A 16,457-nucleotide genomic window follows, 5' to 3' on the forward strand; every position below is an offset into this window, starting at 1 on the left:
CCACATCCCCCTCCCCTCAGCCCTCGCCTTCCACAAAGCGAGCGGAGCGGACGCCTTCCAGGAGGAAGCCGATGTCCTCTCGCCCCCACAACCACATTTCCTCCCCGCCGGCGTCTTTCTTTCGCAAGAGCCCATTGCCCAATCCCCCCCTACCCCGGGGAGAAACGCCTTTCCTGCCGCCATGTCGCTGGGCTGCTCCCCGCCATAAGCACTGACCAGCTCTCCCGGCAGGTGTTGAAATATATCTACACACTGTCTCTCCTTTACTGGTGAAAACCACAAAATCATTCAAAATACAAATAGGGGATAAAGGGGGGTCTAGCGGCAAGGGGTCCCCACTGGCTGTGGAGGCCTTGGCCCCCCAGCAGCCGGTGGAGCGGGACCAGGGCTCTCGTCACTGTGCCATTGGGATGTCGTGGGCTCGCCGTGCCGGTGGATGAAGACGGGCGCTGGGCTGTGCCTAGCCGGCCGGCAGCCCCTCGGGGCTTGCAGCAGATGCCAGAGCCACTGGGACCCCCCGGTCTGGCTCCAAGCCCCGGCTGCGCAGGAGCTGGTGAAGATGAAGCATTGGGTGGCTGGTGCGGAGGCAGAGGGCTCACAGGATCTTGCTCCGGGTGCTCTCAGTACAGCGGTTCAGGATGAGGTCTTTGCTGGGACGGGGAGGAACAGCAGGCTGAGCCTTGGGCTTGTTGTCCTCTTGCTCGTTTTTCTCAACTGCAGGTAAAGCAGACATACAGATGGGTCAGAGCTCTCCAGCACCCCACACCTTCATGTGAACTTTCAAAGATTTCCTATGTAATGGCCACCAAGCCTCCTGCCTCTCCTCCTGTCTCACTGGAGGTCGCTGTGGTAGTTTGAGCCCACTGGCACCCGGCTGGGAGCTCTGCTCAGCAGGGAGCCCAGCTCCAGTCCGCAGGAGGAGCTGCTCTCCCTTGGGAAAGTCATGGGTCCGTCACGGGGATTACCAAATCTAAACCATCCACCTCAGTTCCAACCTCCTCCTTCATGCACCTCCTCCCTCTAGGTGCTTGGCTGATAGCTAACGTGTGTGATATGGTAATGGGAACAGCAGCACCCATGAGGTTAGGTGCCCAGGGCAGAGCACAGGTCCTAGATGTGGGCTCCCACCAGGACCATGTTCTGCTCCTTCTCCGTCAGACCTACACCTGGAGGTAAGAAACCTGATCGAGAAGAAACACCTCCCTGCGCATGCTTTTGCCATAGGAGCAGGGTGGACAGTCAAGGTGTGACCTCCACGCGCTGTCCTGCTCCGGCAACCAGCGCTGCAGGGCAGGGGCCGTGCCTGTGGGACCTCAGCCCATGTCCAGGGCAAAGGCCCTGCTGAGACGTACTGATGACATTGGCCTTGTTCTGGAATTTTTCCTTCATGTTCCTCCGGCTCTGGATGTACTTCTTGCTGTTCCTCCTGTAGGTCTCCTGGCTGATCTGCTTCCGGCTCTGCTTGTGGATGCTCTTCGCGTTCCGGATGGTGGATCTGCAGTGAGCCAGAAACAAAACTTTCAGTTTCCATGCCGGCAGCTCTCACGCCTCACACTTTCTCGGAGGATTTCCCCGGCCCTGCCTCCGTTGGACCTGCTGCAGCCGGAGCCCGTGCCACCTCCTCCGCCTCGCCCAAACCCAGTATCTGCTCTGCCCAGGAAGGCAGCGGGTGGATGCCGGCCCTCGAGGGCGGCCGTGGGCGAGGCGTGATGTGCAGCGCGTCAGGAGGCAGCCGGAGCGGGCTTCGGAAGCAAAGTCTGAAGGGTCAAGCCCGAGCACACGCCTGGAAAGCAATGATGGGGATGGTGAGGTAGCGTGGGCACAAGGCTGGAAGGACAAGGCGGGCACAAGGCTCATCCAGCTGAGCTCAAGGAAGCCCTAGAAGTGATCGACAGCTCTTGGACGGACAGACGGACATACAGCATCGATACTGGCTGCAACACCGTGATCCCTGGTGTGGTGTTTGGCACAGCTCCCCAGCGCCCAAGGGTCGGGGGAGCAGAGCGCGGGGTGCGTGTCGGTGTGCACCCGGACGCGTGGTGCTGGACCCACAGCGGAGAAACGGCTGAGAGAAGTGGAAGGCTGAGCAGACTGGGGCTGTGCGGCAGCACGCTGCCACGGGGGAACCCAGGCAGGCGTGGAGCTACGTGGCTCCTGACACCCATCCCATGGCATCGTCCTCCTGCTCTGCTCGAGGCAGTGGCCCCTTGCCATGCCCACCCGATCCTCTCCTGGGTTTGAGCACGTCCCCAAGCAAAGCTCCTGCCCGCAGCAGCAGGTCACCTCCCCTGCGACAGGGCTCAGCCTGGGGACAGCAGTCACCACGTCCTTGGGACAGGCCACCTTGCCTCCCCCGATGGTATCAGCGGGCAGCACTGCGCTCAGACACCTGGCTCTGGGCCATTTTACGCTGTCTCGCACTCCATCCGTGCTCCAGCAGAGCTGGATTTGGAGAGATTTTATAGCAAGGCTGCCGTGACTTCTTGTAGGGGAAAAAAGATATCGGCAAGCTCTGCCCTTCCTAGCAGCTTTCTTTGCAGGAATTAATGAGTTATTATTGCTTTTTATCTTTTTCATCAAAATAAAATCCCTTCCATTAGCTCAAATCCCCCCATCAGATTAGGCCATTTGGCAGCTCTGATTAGTCGAATCCCTCCTCGCTTCTCGCGGATTCAGCGGATGCGCTTAGGAAATACGAAAAAGGCCAATCTGAAAATCAGACGAGATTAGCCCAGAAAAGAAACTTTGCAGCAGGCCAAGGAGAAACGCGCCCGGCTGGCGGGGCTGCCGGGGGAGGGAGCGCGCAGCCCCGCGTCGGCCGTGCCGGGGTGCGTCTGCGCCCGCGGAACCGGGGAGCACAGGGCTGTTTCTGCCGCAGCCCCGCAGGATCTGCCTCCTGGGCTCGCTCTGCCCTCCTCGTAGCTCTCCTGGGCCGTTCCTCCTTCCCAGGGCAAGCAAGGGACACCACAAACGACTGGTTTCGTTTCACCCCCCTGGAAGAAGAGCTTCCGTGCTCCTCTCCCCTAGCCAGGGCTTCTCCTACCTTCGCGGGGGGGCTCTCCAGTTCCGCAGCTCGCTCTTCACGGGGGCGTTCGCCTCCCCGGCCTTCTGCAGGTACATGGAGGGGTAATAACCCGTGGTTTCATCCTTCCTGCAGCGCAACACGAAGCAGCATCACTTGCAGCGGAGGCTCTGCAGCCTGCACCTCCTCACGCCTGTCCCCAGCCGGTGCTGGGTGGGTGATTTCTCACGTGGCTTGCAGAGAAGGGGGCTTTGACTGTCCCCCCAGACCTCACGTGCCCGCGGTGCTCCCTGGAAGCGTGCCTTGAGTAGCAAGCAGGCAGCAGACAGAGCAATGGCTCACAGCTTTCAGGGTCTCACCAGCTCCTGTTGTCTCCCCTGGGGGTTTTGCTCCTGAAGCATCGCTCAGGGCCCCCTGCCAGCCCCCCTGCTGCCGTGTGCTAAGGGGACTCCCCTGGTCCCCAGCCCATCTCCCCATCCAGCCCAGCACACTTGCAAACGCCCGGAGATGCTCCTGGGCCGCTCGCCTGGGCACAGGCTGGGCAGGAGGATGCGGCCACGGCGCGTCCTGCTGCGACCGTGCAGCCTGGGACTCCCCAGAGCACCAGCACTGCGGGGGTTCGCCTTGGGAGAGCCCCAGTTCGCAGGGCAGCCCAGGGCTGGGATGAAAGCTGAGGTTTTGCACAGCAAAATGTGCCAGAAAACTTAGAGGCAAAAGAACAGATACATTATTTTTTCCGTCTGCCTCCGTCCTGGATAGCTCTAAAGTCCCCAGCACAGGAAGCCCCAGCCGAGAGGTTTAACATCTGGCAAAGCCAACCCTTTGGCAGCCCTGGCACAAGGCAGCGCTGGGCAGCGGCACCAAACGCTCCGTGGCTGGCTCATCCCTCCCCTCTGCCGCGATCCCCCTCGCCTGCTCGGTCCTTGGCGCCTCTCACCTGATGACCCACCAGCCGTCAAGGAGCTTGTGGATCACTTCAATGGTATCACCTTCCTTGAGGGTCAGCTCGTCCTCCTCCACAGCTGTGTAGCTTTTCTGGACAATGTAGTGCTCGCCTGTGCACAAAATGGGGACAGTGGGTTGCGTGCTGCAGCCCCAGGGATGGGGCTCAGCCCCTCCAGCCACCGAGCAGTGGAAGTACTGGAACATCTGCCCAGTGTTTTAGGCAAGGCCCAGGGTGCTCCAGGTCTCCAAGTTTGAATTTGGACTTCCCCCAGCCTTGCTGGTGGCCATGGCTCATCCCAGCATCTCTCCAGGAGACAGCTGGTGGATGCAAGCTGTGGAAGTGCACCTACCCCTGCTGAAGAGCGTGTTTATCATTTGGGTGATTAAAAGAGGAAGAAGGAAGTGTTGTGCTAATAGAGTCTGTTGCAACGTTTTGAAAACCACAAAGACGAAGCGCGGGGAGCAATCAGCGGGAGTCTGCAGGGTGCTCCCTCTGCTCCATGCTCCCGGCCCCGCTGTCCCGGCGGGGCGATGCGGGGGCTGGCAAGGACAGCGCAGCAGCCACGCGCTGGGAAAGCCGGCACCTCGGTTCGGACGCTGCGCCGTGCTCCTGTGCTAACCCAGCAACTCGGCGCGCACCCAGCTGGCTCTGGGCAGCCACGGGATGAAGACGTGCAACGCTGACCAGCTGACACAAGCACCTAGTGCTGAGCTGCAGGTCATGGGGAGCTCCTGAGGCCGACGCTGAGGCACCGAACCAAGAGATTTATCCCTCCTGGCAGCTCCTACAGCAGCATCTCCCCACCCAGTGGTCCCACTCAGTGTGGACTGCCCAAGTGGGGCCTTGCAATGAACCATCCCAGGGGAGAGCTGCAGCAGGATGTGCCCTGGTGCACACCCTGGTTACCCCAACATTTTACCTGCGTAGTTGGGCTCCTGCTCTTCAGACTCATCAGGACCATCCATCGGCTCCAGATAGGCAGCTGGCACCCAGCCCCGTTTATTCTTCAACTGGCAAAACCACCACCCTGCAATGAAAGCAGCCGTGGGAAAGAGCAGAGGGTGCTGGGGGGGGGCACTGCGGGGCCACCAGCATCAGGTCTGTCCCTGGCTGGGGGCATCCGTGTGGCGTGGGCAGCAGGGACGGCGCCGGGGCTGGTCTCTATTTACATGGCGCAATCAGGAAACCTCACAGGCTGAGGCATGCGAGGGGGTTGCAGGGTTTTCTAGGATTTCCCCACACGCTCCCCGGCCAAAACCGACCATCATGTGGCTCCATGTGAGTGTGAAACATGTCCCAAGGGAGCAGGAAGCACCAAGAGGTTCGGTGCCACTGGTTGCGTTTGCTCTGAGCTTCTCCTCTCTATCAGGAGACCCTGATGCAGCCGCCTACCCTCTAACCCGCGCACCGGCGTAACAACCTCGCACGCTGCGTTTGGGCATGAGATGCAAGGGCAGTCCCAGTTCCCTCTGAGATGGTGGCCAGGAGGGGGCTGGCCCTTGGGGGCTCTCTGGAGGAACAGACACGTACCGCTCTCGCTCTTCTCCACGACGTCTACCATGTCCCCAGCTTTTAGAGCCATCTCGGATGTGGAGCTCTTCTCATAGTCAGCGACGGCTCGGTAGGTTTGCAGGACTATGGGGCCCGTGATGTCTGTGGGGGAGAAGTGAGAGACCTTCCCTCTCCCGGCCCCCGGCACAGAAATACGCTGCTCCAGGCAGGCCAAAAGCAGCCCCAGGACAGCCCAAAGTGCCCTCCCAGCCTCTTCTGGTCCCAAAACAGCTGGATACCAGGACAGGGACTCATTCCCCCCAGGGCTGTGGTTTCATAGAGTCATAAAGGTTGGAAAAGACCTCTAAGATCATCAAGTCCAACTGTCAACCCAACACCCCCATGCCTGCTAAACCATGTCCTGAAGTGCCACATCTACACGTTTTTTTGAACCCCTCCAGGGGTGGGGACTCCACCACCTCCCTGGGCAGCCTGTTCCAACACTTCTTTTCTTTCAGTAAAGAAATTTTTCCTAATATCCAATCTAAACCTCCCCTGTCCCAGGACAGCAACTCATTCCCCCCGAGGCTGTGGTTTCCTCCCAGCTGCAGCTCTGGCATGGAGACCATGCTCTGGGTGATGGCACCTGCTGTGGGATGGCTGTCCCTCTCCTAGTCAGGCTTCGCTGCCGCTGAGGCAGCCGCTTGCACCCCTCCAAGGCCTCTTACCGGTGAGGGTTTTCTTGGCATCCTTTGGCAGGAGGAAGACCTCAGGCTTCTTCATCCTAGAGAGGTCAGAGCAAAGCTCGGTGCTGACCCCCTCGCTGCCAGCAGCGCTGCCCTCCCCGCGGGCTGCTGCCAGCGCCCGGGGCCGCAGGGTTTGCCCCAAAGCGGCGCGCGGCCGGACTCACTGGCTGTCCGTGACGGGGTTCATGTCGTCGGGACGGACCTTGAAGAAGTTGACCACATGCAGGCACCGGGAGATCTTGTGGGGCAGGTTGACCAGTGCGTAGCAGTACTCAGCCAGCGTGCCCTGCCTGTTCTGGGTCGAGCGCTGCCCGTCGAACCACTTCGGGGCTGGAGGAGAGGGGAAAAAGCAGACAGAGTGCCCCGTTTTTACGAATTTCCCAGCAGGCTGCTCTGAATCATTACTCCTGCCCTGAAAACGAATGGATTTGGCCCCAGGGTGCTGCCCGGCTGCATGGTGGAGGAGAGCGCTGCGCAGCCGGGCTCATCCCCTTGCAGAGCTCGTGGAGGCCCAGAAAAGACCCCGTTGAAGCCCCTTTCCGTTACGGGATAGCTCCCACGTCCATGCTCAGACTAAGCCCAGCTGCTGGGCCACAAACGCAGCGAGGGACTCAAAGCAAGGAGGGGCTCAGGGGACCACGCGTGTCCCTCTGTCCACCCGGCCAGGGCTCCAAAACGCCGCTGGTGACCCTGACCCGCAGCAGTGCTGACCCCCATGTTGGGGTCCGCGCGGGCGGGCAGCTGCAGCCCTGCACCCCCCGCAGCAGTCGGACGCCTGCCGCATCCCCAGCGCTTTCGGTTCCCCAGGCGGGACCGGGATGCTCCGAACACTCCTGGCACGGTCATGGCAGCGCGCAGTGTCCCGGCACGGCGGTGTTAGTCTGGCCCCGAGGCGAGACCCCCCGGGCGTGGTACCCGCACTGCTGCGTGGTGCAGGTTTTCTTCTCCTTGAGAGGCGTCAACCACAACCCGCAGCTATTTTTCACGCTCCTTCCTGATGCCTTTGAAGCAGGAAATTAAATAAAAGGGGGAATTCTGCTGACCTGCACCATGCCTGGGGACAAACCGTCAGCTCTTTGGATCAGGAGTTCATTCCCTGTCGTTGAAGACGTATTGCATTGCTTCCTCTTACAAAATATCTGTGTTGCCACAAGGGCCGTAACACCGATCCCAGTGACGGTGTCACCAACGGAGGGCTCGGCTCAGCTCAGCTCTGCTCAGCCTCCCCAAAGCCAGACCACTCCAGGGAGCATCCCCAGGGAGCAGCGATGGGGTCTGTGGGGCTAGTGAGTGCTGGGAGAAGCCACGGCTGCTGCTCAGACCTTCCTGGTGTTTTGATTTCAAGCCCAGTGGGCAGGAACAGAAATCGCACCCAGCACCTGCGCTCGAGGCAGCCGGCAGAGCTCAGCCCGCGGGGGAATTTCCCAACAGCCGCAATTTGTGTTCGCCCCCCGCCAGGCCCAGCGCCTGCCCCTCACCTGGCAAGTGCGGGATGATCCGGCTCTCCATGTTGATGTCCCCGGATTCAATGGGGAACATCTCCTTCAGCGCTTTCTGCGGAGCAGAGCCAGGCACAGCTGTCAGGGTGGCACTGGGGACCCCCGGAGCACCCAGTCCCTGGCCTGCATTTCCCCCCTTCCCAGTTCTCGCCCCGCTGCCTGCTGGCACGTCCTGGCTGGACCCCGCGCCCGACACCGGGGAGCAGAGCCAGGGGCTCCCCACTTCAAGGGGCGAAGGAGATTGAAGCACAGGGACCCCAGAGCCTCTTTTGAGCCAGGTTTGTTTTGGGGCAATTTCAGCTGGAATTCGCCCTCCTCTTTTTCCCCACCCCACGCCCTGGCTGGGGGCCGGTGCCCACCCCAGGACTCACGTGGAATTCGTACATCTCCGTAAACCGGCGGTAGACAACCTTCTCAGAGAGGTCGTTCCACTTCACCAGGAACATGTAGACCTGAGGAGCAAAGCAGAGGCGCTGGAGCTCTGCGGGCCAGCGGGACCCCGCTGCAGCCGAAGACCGCGGGAGCTTTGTGCATGTTTCCATCTCAGATAAACTGCCTGTTTGTCTTCCACCACCCCAAGGCGAGCAGCTCTGCCCGGGCAGCGAGTGAGCTGGGTGCTAGGGAAGCTCGGCAGGGACAGAGAAGGGACAGAAACACGCAGGCAGGCAGAAATCAAAGCAGGAAAAGCCCTTTCCAAGCCTGCGAAGTAACCAACGGCTTGCAAAGGAGGTGCCCAACATCTTGCGTGTTCAGGACATTTTAGCCCCTGGCTGCTTCCAGCTCATGCCACCCACCACAACCTCCCCCTGAAAAAAGGACGCTCAGGCCCTTGATCACATTTATCTACAGAAATAAGCTGGTCAGGCTTTTTACCCCCGCCAGCCCTCGCTGCGAGCTTGGCAGACGGTCGCCGCGTACTCACATAGTGCTGGCTGGGGAAAAACCTTTTCTCGTAGCCCAGCAGCTCGATGTGCCGGATGAAGGCATCCCCCATCGCTGCTCCCAGCCGCGGCGTCCCTGCTCCTGCCTCCCCGGGCGTCCTCTCCTCCGCGCTGCCTTCGCACGGCTCCGCGTCGCCGCTAAAGCCCGCGGGAAAGGGGAAGTCCTGCTGCGATCGCGCCCGTAACTGTTCACCCGCTGTGGTTTGTATTGAGTGGGTGCTTCCCGTGGGGAGTCTCCAGCCCGGCCCCTCCAGCCTCGGGGATGCCCTGGAGGGAGGCACCTCTGAAATCAGAGGACGGGGAGGGCCAGGGCCGGCTGCCCTGACAGCCAAGCGGCCCCACTGACCACCGACGCTCCCCGCGATGGCACAGGGTGCTGCAGACCCCTTTGGCAGAGGGGCAGAGGCAGACAAGTACCGTGGCAGCGGCAACCAGAGGAGCCTTCACCTTCTGAGCAGCGCTGGAGGGGCTGGATGAAGCACGTAACGCACTCCTGTCCTGGTTTCAGTTGCGATAGTGTTAATTTTCCTCCCAGTAGCTGCTGTGTTCTGGATTTAGTATGAGAAGAATGTTGGTAACATTGATGTTTCCTGTTGTTGCTATGAAATCAAGAACTTTTTCCAGCTTCTCGCGTTGAGCTGAGGCGCAGCCTGTGCAGGAGCAGGGAGGGAGCACAGCCAGGCAGGGCCAGGCTGGCCACGGCAATATTCCATACTGTAGCCATCATGCTCAGCTTATGAATGGGGCTTGGCTGAGGGGCAGAGATCAGCTCCTCTCTTTCCCATGAGCTCTAATCCTCCCTCGTCTGGGAGTTCGATCTTTTCCAGGAGTTCAGTCTTTTCGCGGAGTTTTGCAAAATTCTCAAAACCTGCAATTTCTGGGTTCAGTGATCTCTGCTCGGGGACTGGCTGCGAATCAGTCATCAGGTGGTGAGAAAATTGTATTGTATATAGTTTATTTTGCATGTTTATCATTATTAGCAGTACTATTAGTATCTCTTTTGTTGCCTGATTATGCTGTTTTTATCTCAACCCACGAGTTTCCCCTGTTGTTTGTTCCTCTTCCCCCTCCTGCTGGGGGAAGGGGAGGGGTGAGCGAGCGGCTGTCTGGTGCCTGGTTGCCAGCTGCCGGGTTAAACCGCGACAGCTCCCTGAGCCCAGGGACGGCAGAACCATCCCCTGCACGGCTGGAGACTGCTCCGCGCTCCCGGGGCGGCGGGGAAGCTGGGGGCACGGCGCAGGCTCCTGCCCTTGCAGCACCGCTTCCTTCCAGTGACCCGCAGCTTCCCCAAAACCCGCCACCAAAAGGCTCCCCAGCAAGGGCACCCTCGATTACGACGGGTGCCAGTGCTGGGCTGTCCCGACGGAGCCGGGATGCTCGAGACATCGGATGCTCCCGACAGACCCCAGCTCCCGCCGGCCACGAGCCCTCAGCCCTGTCCCCGACCCCCTCCAGGTGCAGCTCATGTCCTCAGCAGACCAACATCTTACCACGAGCTGGTCCTCAGAGCAAGCCCAGACCCATGCTCCACCAGGAGCAAAGACATCTTGGTCAGGAGGCAGCACCTGCGTCCCCGCTCCGGGCAGGGAGCAGCCCCAAACCACCAGCGGAGTGAAGAGAGGTCCTCCCTGCTGACCATCAGCAGCAAACCACAGCACGGGGTCAGCCCTGGTGCTCTTCTTCGCTGTAAAGAGAAAAGCTTGCTCTGGCTGGATTAGAAACCCCAAACACTAACCGTTGCTGCCCTCTGAACCTCAGGTGTGGTGCTTTGTAGCTGCGGAGATTAGAAACATGGTTATTTAAATTTGGTTTCTTATTATTTTAACACGGGGACTTCCCCGTATGCAAGACAAAATTACACAGCCAGTAATATTAAAAAAGATACCTCCAGGGCTGGCTGGATCCCGTTAATAGCCAGAATGCTGCTCCTTATGCAGAACCACTGCAAAATGTGTCATGAAAACTAATTTCGTAATTGTTTACACTAAATTTAAAACTGCTTCACAGCCAGTGCATTACTGGAAACCACTTCATGCAAATAATTCTTCTTGTTTCCTCATTCCTGATCTTGCGACGTGAGAAATGAAATGCGAGACGCAACCCCCAGCTGCCCCACGGTTCCTAGGCGCCAAGCAGCAGAACTGCAGGAGAACATTCTTGGAGGAGTGAGTGACCCACCTGGGAAACCAGGTGGGTTTATGGAGTTCATGAGCCGATTCGTGTTTTGGGAAACAAGGCTGGCACCTGCATGCAGGACCGGTTTGGAGAGAGATGGAGAACCTCCACCGGCCTCCAGACCGAGCGCCGGCAGCAGTGCTTTGCAGCACCGCGCTGCTGCTTTGGAGCGAGAACGGCACGCGCGGGACTTCGGGCGACAGGCTACTGGAGACGAAGCGCTGGAGGTTTAGAGTTTCTCAGGCGAACGGACTATCCTCTTCTCTAGTGCTCCACCCAAAACTAGTACCAACACCTCCTAGAACACAAGCTGAAGAAAGGAATGCCACCCTGATTTTGTTCAACATGTAATTTTTAATTTTTTTAGTAGTTTAAATTTAAGCTTAATTCAATCCAAAGGCAAGGGAGGCCTTGCTTATGTCACTGATGGCAAATTGCTGTGTGTGAACAGTCCTGCGTGCTCTAACAGCTGGTGCAAAATCACTGAAACACCAGCCTGCTTGCTCCCTTAACGCTCTGCTGCGGACAGGACAGATGTGAACAGAAATGCAGGAGAAAGGCTTCTAATTGTGTACGTGGGAAGCTTCAGATCCCAAGGGAAATACCCTGGCCAGCAGCTGCACGGCAGAGGTGCTGGACCTCACCTGACATCCAGCGGTCACCGCTGTGAGCAAAGCCGCGGTGCCGTGCCCGAGGAACGGCCGGCTCCACCACCGACACCCTGGAGCCCGCACGGTTTGGATCCAAAACTCCTGTCTGAGAGCAAGGAGCTGGCCCACGGCACAGGATGGGCTTTTAAAGTTCTGTAAAACACAGGGAATAGATCACCACAAAACTTCTCTGCTGGAACAAAGAAATAGTCATAGCTCTGGTAAGTTGTTGGAATTCTATTTATTTACTTGATTATTAGTACAGGCAAGGCTTTTTAGGGTGTTGTCACTCAATACCCGAAGAGTGACACACCTCATGTATTGCTAGTTTGGAAATGAGTGAGATTTTCATATACAGTCAACATCTTAAAAGTCTGCTACCTGTTAGGCCTATACATAGAGATAGATAATTTTTTTAATATAAAATTGATATTTTGAAGGTATAAATATTGGTGCAATTATTTTATCAGTCTAATTTCCCTCTACTGGATAGAACTCCAAATGCCTGAGACCAAAAGGAGACCTCGGGGTGGCAGGCTGGCACAGCATGGCTGCCAGCCCAGCCGCGGGATGGACACAGCACACCCCAGCACCCGAACTCCCAGCCGCACGTATGGGCTCCAGTCCTTCCAGTAAGCCCTTCTAGTAAAACCACGGCATCAGTTTTCCCCTCATTTCCCTTCAGCTCCCGCATGCGACGCTGCAGGATGTCCACGCTCCGCTGTCGCACGTGTGACAAGGCAGCAGCCTGGAATTGCTTATTTTCACAGTTCTTTTGCTATGATGCCTCGCCCTCATTTTGAGTGAGCACGAACGACTCCGTCAGCAATACACAGCCTTGCTGGGCAGGCAGCTGGGCGAAAAGTGCCTCCTCAAGACAGCTGAGAGCAAAGAAGGGATGGACCATCCTTCTGCTTTTTCAAAAGGGGAAGCCGAGACGCAGCTGAAAGCCGAGGGAAAGCTGCGTGAACTCATTTCCCCATTGCGAACATTTCTAGCAGCAAAACTGGCCGCTGCCCTGCTCACAACCTATTTATGGAGGCCCGTTAACTGAGCACATTATTACAGTAATCAGCAGTGAAATGCGTCTGTGGTTATGACTCGGGACAGCACCCACACCGCTGAGAGCTAACACGTAAGCAGTCACCGGGCTCATCGCCGTGGGACCAGGAGAGCGGCCGCGTGCCGAGGCAGGAGGGCAGCACGGCATCGGTCACCGCCGGTTCCCACCTGCAGAGCTGGAAGGTACAACCGGGACGAGTGTTTTCGAAATGACTTGGCATGGAGCTAACCCTGCTCCTCCAGACACCAACAGCACAAGGTCCAAGTATTTCAGTGGGAGCACCTAGATCTGCACGGAGCAACTGCAAAAAGGCAAGCACGCGTCCTACAGCAATCCCTTGCTCCAGAATGACAGAGCAGGGGCTGCTCTGAACTCATCTGCTGAATTTCAAGTTGCTCCCAAGGAACAGACACTGTATCCAACTGAATTTAAGGGTTCAAAATTTTCCTTGAGGATACAACAACCTCACCCACCCGGAGCTGGATTTCTGCCTGAAAGGCATGACCGGAACTTACTCCCTTTGCTGGAGTGAGTAACTGTGCTGCGCAGGTCTGCCTGCCTACAGAGTCACTGCTACAACTTGGTTTGTTGTAAAATACGTAAACGTATACCGCATGGACAGTCATGAAAACCAGCAGAAAGGTCTTTATTTCTGAATCAGGGAAGAAGGTTTACCATTTGTGCGTAACGCAGTCATCCCAAACTCATGCCAATAAAAGAGAAACCTTTACAATAATCTGTATCTTCTCTACAGAGATTATCATATAGGCAGAACTTTACATCTCTTACGATTTGTGAAACTTTAAAAAAAAAAAAATGCGCACATGAGTTTCTTACATGATGTGGGGCGTAACCAGGACTACAGGGGACCTAGCTTTTGACACAGTAGGACTTACAGCAGCTCGTAGCATACGTTTCCACAGCTAGTTCTCGAGGAACAGAAGGGCATTCCCCACAGCCTCCAGGAGAAAAGCTCTCTCACAGGTCCACACGAGTTTTGCCTACGTTAGGACTGCAAAACCAGACCCATCATATATAAACCACGTGATATTCAGATAAAACATGCAGTTACTACTTTGAATTAATGGAACAAACTGTAACAGGGTTTAATTTAAATTGGTTCCTAATCCACACACTGAAACAGTGACCATTTCACAGTCCATCTCATTAATGCGTACTAACGGCCAAGTGAACCAGTTTATCTTTTATTTATGAAAAACATATGAATTGTGATAGATATCATCCGAAAAATTAGTTCAAATATACAGATACTATTGTCCAATCAGCCGTTAAAGGAGTAAGAACCAAAAAGTCATGATTTTTTTTTCCAAAGTAAAACTAACAAACTGAACTACTTGCAGGAATTTCTTCTTCATTACAAAAGCTGAGATGCATTCAGGTATGGTGAAATTCAGCTTTATTGGGAAATGTAGATGGCCTCTGTTAAGTCCCTGTTGATTTTCATCCCTGCCATCTCCCCAGCATTGCTGCACCAAATTTAGTCCTTATAATATATTCCAAAGTAAAACCAACCAGTCCAAATCTACAGTCATTCTTTGCTATAAGTCAATTCACAGAACTGCTGAAAAAGTAGACATTTCTATCTAAAAGTACAAAAAGGGTTTGTATAGAAGGTACTTCTCTTATACAGTTATATTACACAGCTCAAGACAGTCCCGGCAGGCTCTTCACAGAACTGGATGCTTCTGACTAGATAAGAAAAATTACAAAGGTGAGTTAGTTCCATTGCAGCTCTGTATCTTCTTATAAATGAGTAGCTTGCACTGCCTTCCTGAGTTCTTTCGGCCTAGATTCAGAAAGCATGCAGAAGCTGAATATTGCTCTCAAATATAAGATTAAATGTGCGCTTGAGTGGTCTCTGTGAGAATTTAGATCAAATATTTGCTTTAGTATAACTTCAGTGGATGGCCTAAAGCATCTAAAAATCTGACCACTGCAGCACCAAATTGTGCAGCCATTGCTCAGCCAAAATTTCCGTGACTTTTAACGGACAAGTGAGACAGATTTTTATACCTCCGCAGGGTGAGGTGCTCCCCATGACAACTCAAAACTTTTTCTTTCGCATATTTTCTCCTGCCATGTTCAGTATTATGACAAATAATTCCAAAGCAGACTTCACCGATTTATTAGGAAGACTACTGCTGTATGTATAATTCTCCGGGCACAGACAGCTGGTATCAGTCTCTGCCAGTTTCTACCATATCACTTCTGGATTTGTCCCTTCAGTCCCTCATCCTGCCACCGCCCGCCGCGCTCCAGGCTGTGCTCGTGTGGCACGGCCGCAGGGCCACGGCCAAGGCTGCCCTTGTCTCCAGCAGGGTGGATGGTGCCGAGTGCACCCCGCGGCCCCAGGCTCCCCAGGCACTGCTCCGTGCCGGGGCACACCGCGTTACTGCTCTCCGCTGCTCAGGCCAGCGGCAGTGAAGAGCCAGGGCTTGGTTTTGCCGATTGCCCATCCGTGCCCTCAGAATCTGAACAGTACACAGACGTTTTCATCTCTGGGCTCTTTCACCTCTTTTCCTTACTAAACCTAGACAGGTTACAGCTCGAGTATACTAAGCAACTGCATCTAACTTCACATCAATCAAATCAAATTGCTAAAATATCAAACACTATACAATGAGGAAAATATTTGGTTTGGAATATTATAAAAAAACTGAAATGGGAGAGTACTACAGCACTGTGATAGCTTAAAATTGCCATTTACTCTGAACGAAGCACAAAGAGTCACAACCACATAGGTCAGTGTTTTCTATATGGGGACGTGATAGCATCACTAGCACTGCTCTCCACCTCCACCAAAATGTCATTGTTAGGAATGAGTGAAGCTAAAAATAGCGTAAGAGAAAGATTCGGACATTTTTGCATCATAAACTAAAATAAGCTTTTCATAAAAGTTAACAGAAAAGAAAAAAAAAAATTACAGGAAGCTGGTTTGTGATCACAGCTAATAGCTTTACCAAGTGTCCCAAGCTTAGACAATACTGCAATCATAGTGAAGAGCTTTCGTGCCGAATTACCATTTGGAAATATATAGGCTTTACCAAGAATAATGCTGCTCTTCCACACGACCATGTCAGAGCTCTTCGTAAACGCTGATTCCCTAAGCTTTCATTTACTCTGCCTCTGAGGTATGTAATTACCACCATCCATTTTTATTTATAGGCTGCATTTTCCTGACTGCCTCACAGATTTGAACACAGTGTGCTTTACATTGTGCTTAGACAACGTAGTGAAAACATCCTACACTTTACAGGTGAGAACTGAGACAAAGTAACTCACAGGTATAGGACTGGCACCTCCTGGCATTCTGTCCTGTATCTCAGCCCTCTTCTCCCCACCCCACAATACACAAACGTTATTCTTTGACAGATGCTGACTTCAAGAAACACTAAGTTCTTTTACCCAGTACTGATGAGGTCTACCACGTTGGGTCTGGTTCTTGCTTTATTTGAGATTTTTCTTCTGTTTCTGTAATATCTGTTGAAAAAGCAGTAATGAATGAAGCAAAAAGGGAACTTTCCAACCAATTTTGTTGTTATTGTTGTACTTAATATGTAAAAATTACGAAAATTGAAAAGCATCAATTTATCCTTTTAAACTATTAATGATAAATAAAAACATATTCACAACAATCTGATTCTGCGGAAATTACCATATTCACTTCAATGTAAAGCAGCCTGGGATCCTAGAGAACTCTAATTTTTAAAGAACAGAAACAAAAATTGGTATTAAAAATGTATGAAACTTAAAAATGCTTTTTATGTAGCTGAAATACTCACCGGGCAAGAAAGGAATGGAGTCCAGAAAAGAAACAACATATAACCAGGGAGAAAACATCAGATTTATTATGTCTTGGTGTGCCTGCCGCTCTTCAGTGCTCCTCCCTCCCCCTTGTCAGTC

The 16,457-nt window shown here is 54.6% G+C and overlaps 2 protein-coding genes across 4 annotated transcripts in view; both read right to left on the reverse strand.

Moving 5' to 3' along the window:
* Positions 1 to 256: 256 nt before the first annotated feature.
* NCF1 (neutrophil cytosolic factor 1) lies at positions 257 to 8,832 on the reverse strand. Its single transcript, XM_009937204.2, has 11 exons — positions 8,627 to 8,832; positions 8,076 to 8,156; positions 7,684 to 7,759; positions 6,370 to 6,535; positions 6,188 to 6,243; positions 5,499 to 5,621; positions 4,888 to 4,995; positions 3,960 to 4,077; positions 3,044 to 3,151; positions 1,353 to 1,495; positions 257 to 714 (listed from the first exon to the last, which is right to left on the reverse strand). Exons 1-11 carry the CDS (start codon positions 8,696 to 8,698, stop codon positions 596 to 598), a joined length of 1,170 nt encoding a protein of 389 aa, XP_009935506.2. The 5' UTR covers positions 8,699 to 8,832; the 3' UTR covers positions 257 to 595.
* A 4,318-nt stretch (positions 8,833 to 13,150) lies between these two features.
* Positions 13,151 to 16,457, reverse strand: part of GTF2I (general transcription factor IIi) — a 79,386-nt gene continuing 76,079 nt past the window's right edge. For all 3 annotated transcript variants that reach the window (XM_075440562.1, XM_075440561.1, XM_075440560.1), the window contains 2 exons: positions 15,960 to 16,034; positions 13,151 to 14,243 (listed from right to left, as the gene is read on the reverse strand). In XM_075440562.1, coding sequence (XP_075296677.1) covers positions 15,976 to 16,034 — 59 coding nt within the window. In that variant the 3' untranslated portion in view covers positions 13,151 to 14,243; positions 15,960 to 15,975. The remainder of the gene's footprint in view (positions 14,244 to 15,959; positions 16,035 to 16,457) is intronic.

Source organism: Opisthocomus hoazin, chromosome 20 (genome assembly GCF_030867145.1).
Source record: "Opisthocomus hoazin isolate bOpiHoa1 chromosome 20, bOpiHoa1.hap1, whole genome shotgun sequence".
Taxonomy (NCBI): domain Eukaryota; kingdom Metazoa; phylum Chordata; class Aves; order Opisthocomiformes; family Opisthocomidae; genus Opisthocomus; species Opisthocomus hoazin.

Excerpts from the sequence above, each read along its gene's own strand:
- NCF1 (XM_009937204.2), bottom strand. The coding sequence starts at position 8,698 with ATGGGGGATGCCTTCATCCGGCACATCGAGCTGCTGGGCTACGAGAAA. Across the intron at positions 3,152-3,959 it reads GACGGCTGGTGGGTCATCAG|GAAGGATGAAACCACGGGTT; the intron begins GTGAGAGGCGCC and ends GTTGCGCTGCAG. Across the intron at positions 1,496-3,043 it reads TGGAGAGCCCCCCCGCGAAG|ATCCACCATCCGGAACGCGA; the intron begins GTAGGAGAAGCC and ends GGCTCACTGCAG.